Genomic DNA, 13,041 nt, shown 5'->3' on the forward strand with positions numbered 1-13,041 from the left:
GTGTCCAGTTCTGGGCCCCTCAGCTCAGGAAGGAGCTTGAGGTGCTGGAGCAGGTCCAGAGAAGAGCAAGGAGGCTGGGAAGGGATCCAGCACAAGTCCTGTGAGGAAGGGCTGAGGGAGCTGGGGGTGTTGAGGCTGGAGAAGAGGAGGCTCAGGGGAGACCTCATCACTCTCTACAACTCCCTGAAAGGAGGTTGGAGCCAGGGGGGGGTTGGGCTCTTTTCCCAGGCAACTCTCAGCAAGACAAGAGGGCACAAGAGGTCTCAAGTTGTGCCAGGGGAGGTTTAGGTTGGACATTAGAAAGAATTTCTTTAGGGAGAGGGTGCTCAGCCATTGGAATGGGCTGCCCAGGGAAGGGGTGGATTCTCCATCCCTGGAGATATTTCAAAAGAGCCTGGATGTGGCACTCAGTGCCATGGGCTGGGAACCACGGGGGGAGTGGAGCAAGGGTTGGACTTGGTGAGCTCTGAGGTCCCTTCCAACCCAGCCAATTCTATGATTCTATGAAATGGATATGAAAAAAAAGTCACTTATAAGCAATTTTTTCATGGATACAGAGAGGCTGTGGTCTTCTCTGTCCTTGGAAGTTTTCAGAGTCAAACTGAACAAAGTCCTGAGCATCCTGGTCTGAATTCAGTGCTGAGCAAACTTTGGGGAGGAAGCTGGGCTGTGGATCTTGCCAGCTCCATCCTTGCCTGAGTGATTGTCTGATAGTATTTCCAGGAGAAACCATGTGGAAGAGATGGAAAGACCAAAATAGCCCCAGATCTTGAGTTTGTTGTCCAAAGATGTCTGAAGCCTCTGGACAAGGGGCCAGAATTTTATAGCTGTAGCAGTGAACAGAAAGGGGATTCTCTTCACTCAGACCATCCCTGCAGCCCCTGTGCTCACCAGCTGCCACCAACATCCCTGTTGCTTCTGTGTCTAAGCAATAAAAATACCCAGCTTGCCTACAGGGGGGACTTCAGGGCCTAAGGGCATGGTAGGAATTTTCTGGGAGCTAAAAAACATGACTCAAAAAAGCAACCCTCTCCCAAATGCTTAACAAATACTTACATGGCCCACTCCAGCTTCTCATTCTTGATGGAGTTATAGAGTGTCTGAAAGAAGAAGATGGGATTAGCTGTGGCTCTCATGGTAGACAGGACAGGGCTGTGGAATCAATCTCATCCACACCCTGCTTGTCTTCTTGGAGACAACTTTCTTGCTGAATTCTCCTGGAGAAGTGTGAAGGAAAATTTGTGTCCTGCTGGACCCCTTTGTGTTTCTGTGTCACCCTGGGCTGGGCACATCAGCAGCAGGAGGTCTGGCACCCACCCTGCTCAGGAGCCTCTCTAAGATATTTTTGGCTGATTGTGGGTGCTGCACCTGTCCCTGAAGGATAAAGATGGCAGAAGACTTCGGGGTATTCCAAGGCACCTCCAGTATCTTGTCTAAGGGAAAGGGACAGTCCGGGCTTGAATGTTGCTCTGAGAATGGATGAATGGCCTTTGGGATCAGCTTTTCCTGCTCCTTCTGTGCAAAATCCCAGTGGCTTCCCCGGAGCACTTGGAAAGAAGCAGGAATGTGCTAGGGAAGCAGAACATGGAGCTTGCCTTGAGCATAGGGAGAGGTGGTGTAGGGTGAGGTCTGGGGGGAGGTGGGGGTGATGTCTACAGAACTATGAGTGTGACACCCCTGATGTGGCTCTGCTTGTTCCAGCTGCATCCCCTAAACCAAAACCCGGGTCAGGTTGTTGGACCTGCAGCAGGGGTGGTGTTAAACCACGTGGAAGGAGCAGCTCCTCACTTTGGGGTGTTTAACCAATATCCCATGGTGTGATGGAGCACTACAACTAATGGCAGGGCAGAGAAAAGCATCAGTGCCACATTTGGAGCTGGGAGGGTCCCTTGTCTGGTCCATCACGAAGCTACCACAGGGGATAGGGACCCCTGGTATGCTCTGATGGCAGATATGCCACAAATCTGGAGAAAAAATCACCAAGGAGCAGAGCTCTGGTGGTTCAGTGCATGTTAGCCACCAGAAGCTATCCATATGTGTTACAAATCTTTTAATGAAACAATTGTGCACTGGAGAATGCTGATTCAAGGGCTCAGAGTGTCCCAGCAGGACTGGGATGCACTCCAGTGATGGTGACAGCATCCCACTGCCCGTTTGTGTCACGTTACCTTCAGCAAATCCTTTGCAAAGTCCTTCCCATCGTTCAGCCCATCCAGGTTTCCTATGAACTGTTGACATGACATCTTTTTGCCAATATTCTGTAAGGCAAAGAAGCAGCTCATTAAACTTCTGGCAAGGTTTGGTTTTAATCAGTGTCAAAGAACAGCTTTTTATGTAGTGATGAAGCCTGGGTCTTCCCCAAGAGCTCAAAGCTGAAAGGTCTCCTGTGCTGATTTTCTATTGGGCTCACTCCATTTCCTCATGCCAGCCCCCAGACATTTCTAATGACCACTTTTTTTTTTTTTTTTTTTTTTTTTTTTTTTTTTTTTAATGGTGGGGATTAAAACACCTGAAAATAACCTGTCCAGCTCCTGCTCCAGACTAAGTGAACTGATCTCTGGTCTACAGCTTGGCCTTGGGACAGCATCTGTGTCTCAAAACTCAGGAGAAGCACCCAGGCTGCCTTGAAATTGCAGCTCTGGCTGTGTGACACTGTGTGAGCATGCAGTGACAGCACCTGGGGACAGGTAATGGCTCATCCTTCTCTGCAGCTGGGATGTTTGACTGCCAGGATGAAGCAGGATCAGTGGCACAACGTGAACTCACGTGCCAAGGAACCTGGGGACCATCCATGTACACTGGGAGAACATCACCACCCTATGCCAAGATTATTTGGGGCTGGTGCTGCCAGGTCCTCAGCATCCCTGAGACCACTCTGCAGCCTCTGCTTTGCTTTTTTTACTCCTCACCATAGCCAGGTGAGTTCTTTTCTCAGCCTGCAAAGGGCTGAGGAGCTGGAGGAAGGAAACTTTATTCCAAGCCTCCCCCTCCTGCTCCAAGGGGTGGAGCAGAGGTGTGGAAGAGTCAGTGGGAATTGTAAGGTTGGGAAAAAGGAATACAAAACCAGCAAGGGCAGATCAGTGCCTGCAGTGCCATGTTAGGGTGAAGCCTTCACACCCGAGACTGAAGCTCCCAAGGACAGACCACACGGTGACAGCACAGGGAGGGGACAATGGTGTTAGGGACAGGAGAGCATGAGCTGGCAGCAGTCCTGAGGGTCACAAAAGCCTCCTGGGACTGGCTGGGCTTTGCATCAAGGCCTGGAGAAGGTGGCCATCCAGGAAAACCTGGGAGGATGGCCAAGAAGAGCAGAGCCAGGAGCCTGCTTAGGGACTCAGTGAGGAAGATGATGATGTAGGAAGGGCCCAGCAGGGCAAGATGTGTCCTCTGTGCAAGAAAACAACCTCTGAAAGGGACTGACACCAGAAACCCCTGCCCAGAAGCATGCACAAGAGGTGACCTGAAGGCATCTTCCCAAGAGAAAGCATCAGCAAAGTCTTGGGATGAGCCCTCCACCTGCCCTGGGTGTCTGCAGAGCTTCTCTTGGGCTCCACAGGGAGCCAGGGCTATCTCTGAGCACCTGATACCCTTCATCACCCCTCCTGTTGGTGCCAACTCCAGACAAGAACCCTTAAGAGACCAAGAAAAAGAAGAACCAAGCACTGTTCCCAGTTTGCTGTCCTTGGGGACACTCTGGGGTACCACACGAGGCTTGGGCTTTCTCTCAGGGGATCCCCACAACTGGTGCCCAGAACTGGATCCCTGCTCAGCTAAAGGCTCCCAGCAGGTACAGCTCAGTGCCTGCAGGGTTTTTCAGCAGAGGGGAGAGAGAGATTGGTGCACTTGCTGGCTGGTGAATTACAGAAAAAAATTAAGGAAAAAAATTAAGGGAAAAAAAAAAAAAAAAAAGAAAAGAAAAGCAAAACCAACACCAATGGCTGCGGATGGAGGAACGAAGGTGGGTGGAGGGGCAGAGGGGCACATTAAAAAATGAAGTTACAACCCCCCACAAGGATTTGGAGGTGAGGGAGGGAAGTTGCCCAAGGCCTGGAGGCACCAAATGACTTTTCCCCTTCTGCACCTGCCTAGGGAAGGGAAGGGGAAGGGGAAGGGGAAGGGGAAGGAAAACGGAAAGGGAAAGGAAAAAGGGGAAGGGGAAGGGGAAGGGAAAGGGAAAGGGGAAGAGGAAGAGGAAGAGGAAGAGGAAGGGGAAGGGGAAGGGGAAGGGGAAGGGGAAGGGGAAGGGGAAGGGGAAGGGGGAGGGGAAGGGGAAGGGGAAGGGGAAGGGGAAGGGGAAGGGGAAGGGGAAGGGGAAGGGGAAGGGGAAGGGGAAGGGGAAGGGGAAGGGGAAGGGGAAGGGGAAGGGGAAGGGGAAGAGGAAGGGAAAGGGAAAGGGGAAGGGGAAGGGGAAGGGGAAGGGAAAGGGAAAGGGGAAGGGGAAGGGGAAGGGGAAGGGAAAGGGGAAGGGGAAGAGGAAGAGGAAGGGGAAGGGGAAGGACCCAGCACAGAGCTGTCTGCATGCAGGGACCTTGCAGCAGGGACCACATTTTGGGGAGTGGAGACAGCGAGACAAAAGCAGCAGAAGTCACCAAACCTCTCTCTGCCTCTTTGTTGGTTTTTTTTTTGTGTGTGTGTGTGTGTGTGCATTCCATCCAAGACACACAGTAATTCCAGGGGATGTGTTGTTTTTTTAAATGCTGTGATCTCTGTTGTGCAAGAAGATCTCTGAGCTCAAAGAGAGGCAGCAGCCACCCTGTGGAAAATCAGCTAATTGCTGAGCAATTGAGAAGGATTAAAACATCCATCTCTGACAAGCAGCAGAGGTGATGAGCAAGCTCCAAAGGGTGCTAATACTGAGAAGCAGCTTGTTGGACTAGGTCTAGAAGCACCCCAGCCAGGGGCAGGACTCGGGCTGGATGTCCAGAGGATGCTGGGGTGGCCCAGATGCTCTGCAACCTCAAATCACCAATATCTTATAACACTTCAGCTTTTCTGCTTGGAGAAATGGGCTTGAGCCAACCACTTGACTACAAACCCTGCAAATGCCTCCAAATCAAACCAGCTGAATAGAGAAAAAAAAACAACAAAAAAACCCAAAAGCACTCCAGGACACAAACTATGGAGCTTCACTTGACCAACACTTGGAAAGAAGAGTTCTGTGATCACGAGCACCTCAGGACCAGGCACAGCCTGAGCATTCCCACCTTGCAACAGGATTTAGGAAACAGGAACAAGCCTGGGAAGTGTTGCTATGAGGCTCAGGAGGTGCCTTCTTCCACTGCAGGCTCTCCTGCTGACTCAGCAAGAACATCACCTGTGGCCATGGCCTTCAGAGGAAGGTATCTGCAAACCTCAGTGCTCAGATGTTTTCTGTCCCTTGCTGAGCAGGGTTCAGCAGTCACGCCTTCATTTCTGGCCAGCCACAAAGATGGGGACATTTTGCTTTTTTTTTTTTTTTTTTTTTTTTTTTTGTGGGGCATCTGCCACTCACCAGCAACAGACCAAGCAGTGAGGCTGCTCACTGATATGGCCCCTGGCAGGAAAAAAACTTCATCCCATCTCGGCTGGCTCCAGGCCATGCAGCAAAGCGTGAGGAATGACTGCCAGGACAATCAGCTGGCACAGGATGTGCTGGGATGGAGAGAGAGGGAAAAAACTGTGGATTGCATGGATGAGAGGGATGGATGGGTAGGGACAGTATGGGATGGATGGAGAGGAGTGGAGGGATGCAGCCAGTGAATGGGAATGGAGAGCTGAAGAGACAAGGTGCAAGATGGGGGGTGGAGTGCACAGGAATAAAACAGGAGGATGGGATGGATCTGATGGGGGGTAGACATGGCTGATGGAATCATTCCATTGTTTCAGCCCTGTGTAAATCCTTTCTTGGGCTCTTTTACTCTGTAAATCCTTTCTTGGGCTCTTTTACTTCTCTGGGCCTCACCTACCTGCTGCTGAACTGCCTCACCACCCAAGAGAGCTGCAAACCTTCTCCTGAAGTGTCCAGGATGGATCTCCAGAGCCCCTGGGCTGCTGTCCTGTCCCAGTATGAGGATGCTGGGACAGGGGGTGGGGATGAGAAGGGGGGTATGGATCTAGGGGCTCAGCTGAAAAAGCCCCAGGAGGAGAAAGAGGTTCCTGGGGGGCTGTGAAGGGTGGATATGTGGGATGCACTCCCTCTGTGGGTGTTAAACCACTTGAGTTTCTGAGCTCACACATCTTAGCTGCCAAGGGTGAGTGGAGTGCATCTCCTAGGAGCATCATCACACTGGCAGGCTTTGCCAAATAGTCCCAAATCCTCAGCTTCAGGAGAACCACATTTCTGCTTTAGCATGAAGTGAGTCATTGGGCTGCCCAAACCAAGGGCTCTGGTCGTGGATGTGTTTCAGGCTGCCGAAGCAAAATGACCCCACTGGAAAGGACAGAGCCAGGAACTCCCAGTCCCAAGAAACCCTGGGCCACAGAAAGCTGCCATGGGCTGACTGGTGTCACAAGCTGCTCAGATCTCAGAGCTACAAACACAGCAGTATTGCTATCACCAAACCATAGAGCTGGCTCAAGGAGCCTATCTCGGGGTTTCTAAAAGGAATAGCAGTGGACATGTGGAGGTAGGAGCTCCAGGGATCCTCTTCCAAGCTTTGTTCAGTGGCCAGGAGAGCTGCTGGTTTCTTTTTGAACGCTCACTGAAGCCTCTCCCACCCCAGAGTGAGTCCTGGAGCTCAGATTTGCTAAGTACCAAACTGCAGCCACGAGAGCTGGTGATGGGGTTGTCACTGTCCTCCCATGCCAGCTGAAAAGGAGACATCCTTTTCAGGATTCAGCAAAGCCTTCGACACCGTCTCCCACAGGATTCTCCTGAAAAAGCTGTCAGCCCACAGCTTGGACAGGAGCACCCTGTGCTGGGTTAGGAACTGGCTGGAGGGCCGGGCCCAGAGAGTGGTGCTGAACGGGGCTGCATCAAAATGGCGGCCATGGTGACCCCCAGGGATCAGTGTTGGGCCCAGTGCTGTTTAATATCTTTAGTGATGATTTAGATGAGGGGATTGAGTCCATCATCAGCAAATTCACAGATGACACCAAGCTGGGGGGAGTGTGGATCAGCTGGAAGGCAGGAGGGCTCTGCAGAGGGACCTGGACAGACTGGAGAGTTGGGCTGATCCCAACGGGATGAGGTTCAACACAACAACCCCATGGGGAGCTCCAGGCTGGGCACAGAGTGGCAGAAAGGGACCTGGGAGTCTGGATTGCCAGGAAGCTGAAGAGGAGGCAGCAGTGTGCCCAGGTGGCCAAGAAGGCCAATGGCATCCTGGGCTGGCTCAGGAACAGCATGGCCAGCAGGTCCAGGGAAGGGATTCTGCCCCTGTGCTCAGCCCTGGGGAGGCCACAGCTTGAGTCCTGTGTCCAGTTCTGGGCCCCTCAGCTCAGGAAGGAGATTGAGGTGCTGGAGCAGGTCCAGAGAAGAGCAAGGAGGCTGGGAAGGGATCCAGCACAAGTCCTGTGAGGAAGGGCTGAGGGAGCTGGGGGTGTTGAGGCTGGAGAAGAGGAGGCTCAGGGGAGACCTCATCACTCTCTCCAACTCCCTGAAAGGAGGTTGGAGCCAGGGGGGGGTTGGGCTCTTTTCCCAGGCAACTCTCAGCAAGACAAGAGGGCACAAGAGGTCTCAAGTTGTGCCAGGGGAGGTTTAGGTTGCACATTAGAAAGAATTTCTTTCTGGAGAGGGTGCTCAGCCATTGGAATGGGCTGCCCAGGGAAGGGGTGGATTCTCCATCCCTGGAGATATTTCAAAAGAGCCTGGATGTGGCACTCAGTGCCATGGGCTGGGAACCACGGGGGGAGTGGAGCAAGGGTTGGACTTGATGAGCTCTGAGGTCCCTTCCAACCCAGCCAATTCTATGATTCTAGGATTCTATGATTCTATCCCAAAGCCTTCTTCCCAAGGGAAGAGGGAGCAGAGGGATATTTCCTTTGCCACAGTTTTTTTCCAGAGCTCAAACAGCATCAGTTGCAACAGCCTGGGCCACACTGGAACGTTGGTTGGATGTTAAACACCAGCTCCAGGTGATCCTAGGACAGTGGAGTTTAAAGCCAGGAAGTTTTCTCCAGTTTGGAGGCAGGGTCTGAGCATACCCCTGGCAGGAAACCATCAGTAAAGGCAAACCCCCAAGTGCAGATCTCACGTTTTAAATCCAGTCTCATTACTCCTAAACCTGGACTCAGCACATGGAATTCTGCTGGAATTGTGAACGAGCCCATCCTTGAGACAGCCCTGGAGTTACAGACACATCCCCCACCCTTTCCTCACCAAACGAACACCCCACTCCCTGGCAATGCACAATAAAACACTGAAACACACACACAGAGCATTATAAAAGAAATAAAAAGTGATATGCAATACCATGACAGCACCTTTAACAAAAAGGGGTGAGAGATCAAGTCACACAATCCCAGGTACACTGCATGGAGGTTTCTTTACATAAGGAGAACTTCATGTGATGCATATCAGCTGCTAATGGGTTGCTAAGTAGTGAAGGACACTGCACAATCACTTAAGAATCCAGGCAAACAAAAATCCTTTTTGTATAAACACAGAAAAAAAAAAAAAACCAAAAAAAAACCCAAGTCAAATGCCAGTGTTTTAAAGCAAAACACTAGGAAGGCTGCACTTACCACCTGGTAAAGGGTTAAAGAGCAGAAAGAGAGGTTCCAGGAGCAGAAGGAAATAAAATAAAAAAATAAAAAAATAAAAAAAAAGGAGGAGAAGGAGAAGAAGAAATTAATGTTACACATGCTGAAAAATAAAGAAAAGATTTTTCAAAGAAAAGCTCAGGTATGTCTACACCTGCTCAAAAGAAAGCTAGTTTTTCTTTGCCTAGCTAGCATGAGATCATTTCTTCTTACCAGGCCTCTCAGACAGCTTGTCAATGAAAAACAAAAATTGTAGGGGTTTGGAAGGGTAGGGGATCTTTGGCATTTTCAGTAATTTCTATCTTCTCAGAAGATTTTTTTTAAATTAAAAAAACGAGACAAAATAAGATTATTCTGGAGCGAAATCCCACAGTTTGCTTTGTGCCACAATGCTGCTTTTTTTTTTGCTGCTGCAGGAAATGCTTTGAGGAAAATATTTCCTTGGCTCCCAGCCTTTTGAGTGAAGAATAAATCCTCTCTAAGCCCCTCCCAGAAGCTGATCCCACTGTTATCCCACCATGTGCAGAGACCCTTTTGCCAGGACATGTCACTGGCAGCCTTGGGGGTTGGACTGGACCCAGTGGGCAGTGTCCTGCTGGCCAGAGGCTCCCAATTCCCCCAGGAATGAGGCTGCAGCAGCTGGAAGCAGGGAAAGGATCTGGAAAGGATGCTCTGGTTGGGAGCAGGAATTCCCTGACTGCTGTGTCCCAACCTTGCTGCCACCAGGAGGGCAGAATCTGGGCTGGAATGATGGAGAGGAGTCTCCCAGGTTGTTGCGATGTGAAGCTGGTGGCATTTTTGCCATCAGGGGTGAGGAGCACTTGTGTAGTGTCCTCTTCCCACTCCTCCAGGAAAAGGCTCCTCTCAAATGTGATTTTTGCATCCAAACCAGGATGAAAAAAAAAACATAAAAAATAATAAGGCTATAGCCTACTATTCCCTCTCTGACAGAATAATAAAGAGAAAATCAAGGGCAGTCTCTGCAGATGCCCAGTAAATTGTTACCAGCTGGAGGCAGCTGAGGACCCTGATGATACAGCTGGGAAATCAGATTGCGGGGCAGAAAAGGGGGGTTTTGGTTTCAGGTGCACAGTGACTGTAACCTCACCCAAGGTCTGAGGGGGTTGTGGCTCCAGAGCTGAGCTCTCAGGGGGGCTCTGAAAGGGGCTTCAGAGAGCTGAGGCTTCAGCACAGCCCCCCCAGGGCTGAGGATGAGGCAGGAGGTGTGCTCAGAGGTTCCTACAGCCCTACACAGCCCTGAGCAGGGTGTCCCCAGCTGTACCCCATGGCAGGGTCCCCAGGGGTACAAATGTCCCAGGGCTGTCCCCTCCACCCAGCCCCACCTCCCCTCTGCTGGTATTTTCCCCTCCACTCATCTCTAAACTCTGGAACAACCTTAAAGAGCCTCTAAAAGGTGGTGAGGGGTCTTCTCAGCAGCCTCTGCTGTTTTCCAGCCTCCAGGCACTGAGCTCTGCTCCCCCTTCTCTATGAGCAGAGGCCTCTCTGATGCAGAACTGCCCAGTTTTCACCTGTTACCTCCTGGGGAAAAGGAGCAGCTGGGACACACTTCCTGTTCTGGGAAGGAAAAATCAGTTCTGGACCTGTAGGAAACCACTGACTCCTTGCAGCATCTTCTGGGCTGGGGGAAGGTTCAGGTGCCTGCACCCCAAAAAGCCAGCAGCTTGGGGGATGCTATTTGCCAGATCCCCAGAGAGTGGGGGTGAAGACCTCTCCGTGGGAGCTTTTGGGGTGGGGCTGATGTGTGCAACACATCCTGGGAAGAAAACTGCATTGCCTGTGGAAAATACTGGGAGTCCAGCAGGAGCTGTGCCTTTGGAAGTGACACTGAGAGTGGGTCTGGCACCCAAAATTCCCCCTGGGGCTGCTCAGAGGATACTCTGCCAACCTATCTTGAATTCCCAACACCACATCCTGCACCAGGGGACAGATTTCTGTACTGGGGAGGAGAAAAAGGCTGCATCTCTGAGCAGTACTTACATGGCCGTGGAGGTCTGTGTTCAGCAGCATCAGGGCACAGGTGAGTGTGTGAATCCCATCTGCAACACACAACAGTCAGAGGGCTCTCAGCACTTCCCTTCCCACATATTTTGGGGCTTTGCTGCTCAGGCAGCCCACCCCTTGCAAACCAAGACCTTAAGGAGTCCCTGTTTCTTCCAAAAAAAAAAAAACAATGCAAAACCACCTTTTTTTTTTTTTTCCCCTTCAAACTTTACCTTTTCCTCACCAGGTAATTGGCTTTAAAGCAGCTTTGCCAGTGGCTTCCTAAACACCAGATTTTCCTCTGAATCTCCTTTCATATCCATGTTGTGCCAATGCTGCTGCAGAATGGGGAAGGAACCCTGGCAAACAGAGCTCATTTCCCACCAGTTTATCCCAGTCAGTGGTTTATTCTGGGGTTTTTAGCCTCCGTTCCTGCACAGCCTGTGAACTCTTGAGTTGTACAACAAATCAGTGCAGAATTTTGGGCTCTCTAACTTACTAACACTCACATGGAGTTGTCCTTCCATTCAAGACAGCTCAGCCTCCTCTTCTGCACCAGGTACCCTGGTACCTTGCTCTCATTTCAAAACCATGCTGTGTCCTGAAGCTGCTCAAATCCTCTCCCACCTCCCAGCAGTGAGATGGGAATGCACCTGGCACAGGGATTTGGTCCTTCCAGCTCCTCCCTAAAGGGCTGCAGAGCACCAGGGAGGGGAGGCAGGGGTAGGAATACTCCAACCTCCATCTGTGGCCCTGCTTTTGGCATTTCTTGGTGGGCTCACAAGCCTGGCAGCTCCACAGACCAAGTCCTGGTGCTCCTGGTTTGTCTCCTTGTGCAACCCGTGCCCTGGGGTCAGGCTGGGACCCATCCCCAGGGCAGCAGGGGAAGTGACATTGTGGGAATAGATGTGGAGCCAGAGAGTGACAGCTGGGGGCTGTCCCCAGCCCAACCAGACACCGACCAAAGGCACCATTTGTGTGGAACTGTGACAAGCCCCAAGCACCCCATGCTCAAAGCCAAACTGAGTTCTGCAAGCTAAAAGCAACCAAACATCAGAGCCATGTGAGCCCATGAGCTCCTCCCTTCCCTGGAAATGCCCTGCTCTCTGAGGAAGGAAAGTTTTCCTCATGGAAACATCACGGATGGCTCTGGGAGGGCTGGCAGTCCTGAGGACATCTCCCTTCAAGAGAGGGTCAGTGCCTAATGAGATGGTTCCTTCACTGGCACAAGCAGCACCTTTGGGCTCAGAACCACGGCCTCCTCAGTGCAGATTTTGGAGTCTCAGGGGGAGGTTCTGGGCTGACATCTTCATCCGCATCACTTTGCTCAGGCAAATCATGTCCCAGATGGCCCCAAGGTGGAGCTGCTGTCCCCAAACCTGCTGTTCTTTGCATGCATTTTTATTCCACACCACGTCAAAAGACAACCAGGTAGTTCCATGTCTGGGCTTCTCCAAAAGAGGAGAGCACAGCCAGCACCACAGCCCAGGCTGTGTCCAAACATGGTACAGAACAGGGCAGGACACCAGTCCTGTCTTTCAGATCCAGCTTTCCTTACTCTTCCCAGTTTTCTCATTTACAGGAGTGTAACACATTTAAAACAGGTCCTGCCAGCAGCAGGGACACCTCCACTGAGGGCCACGTAGTCATGGAACAGTTTCACTTTCTAGGTTTATATATATATATATATATATTTTTTTTTTTTTTTTTTTTTTTTTTAATTTGGCATCAACAAGCACCTTCTCTCAGGGTATTCCAGCTAGGATCTAATTTCTCTTCTGACCAGCTGCCCTAGGGTAGCCCTGTAGCCCATGTTGCTGTGGCAAAGCTTGAGTTTGGTCTGACTGGTCATGCTGGGAGGGAATGGGATGGGGTCAGGGGTCTGATCCTCTGAGCTTCAGCTCAGCCCCTGCTCAGGTCACTGTGGGCATTGGGCACCTGACAACCAGAAAGGGAGAAGGTCCCAAGAGCTTTATAATGTTGGAGATGAGTTCCAGGGAGAGGTATTAAAGAGGGGTCTGGCATCTGGGATATTCCAGATGAGGTCTGCTGCTGAAAATTCACCCTGAAGCTTGATGTCTACAAGTGGAGGAGCAGTTGCAGGGGAAGATGCTCTCTGGCTCAGTGGGGGACAACTTCCATCACACAACCAGATGGAAATGAAACCTAAACCTGGACCTCATTGGGATCCCACTGACAAAAACCAAAAGGTCGTTTGGTTTGAGAACAGCTTGCTGGGTGGAGGGGCTGGGGGAGCCAAGTGACATCGGGCACTGGTGACTTTTGGGAAGGCCACAGGACAGTGACAGGCAGGAGCTCTGAGACACAAGGGACATGTTGTATGCTGAAGGGGTGGAG

General features: G+C 51.2%; 1 protein-coding gene across 3 annotated transcripts in view; it reads right to left on the minus strand.

Moving 5' to 3' along the window:
• Positions 1-13,041, minus strand: part of PSD2 (pleckstrin and Sec7 domain containing 2) — an 82,477-nt gene that overhangs the window by 15,194 nt on the left and 54,242 nt on the right. For all 3 annotated transcript variants that reach the window (XM_071758859.1, XM_071758860.1, XM_071758858.1), the window contains 3 exons: positions 10,681-10,739; positions 2,169-2,258; positions 1,057-1,100 (listed from right to left, as the gene is read on the minus strand). In XM_071758859.1, coding sequence (XP_071614960.1) covers positions 1,057-1,100; positions 2,169-2,258; positions 10,681-10,739 — 193 coding nt within the window. The remainder of the gene's footprint in view (positions 1-1,056; positions 1,101-2,168; positions 2,259-10,680; positions 10,740-13,041) is intronic.

The sequence above is a fragment of the Heliangelus exortis genome, chromosome 15, assembly GCF_036169615.1.
Source record: "Heliangelus exortis chromosome 15, bHelExo1.hap1, whole genome shotgun sequence".
NCBI lineage: Eukaryota > Metazoa > Chordata > Aves > Apodiformes > Trochilidae > Heliangelus > Heliangelus exortis.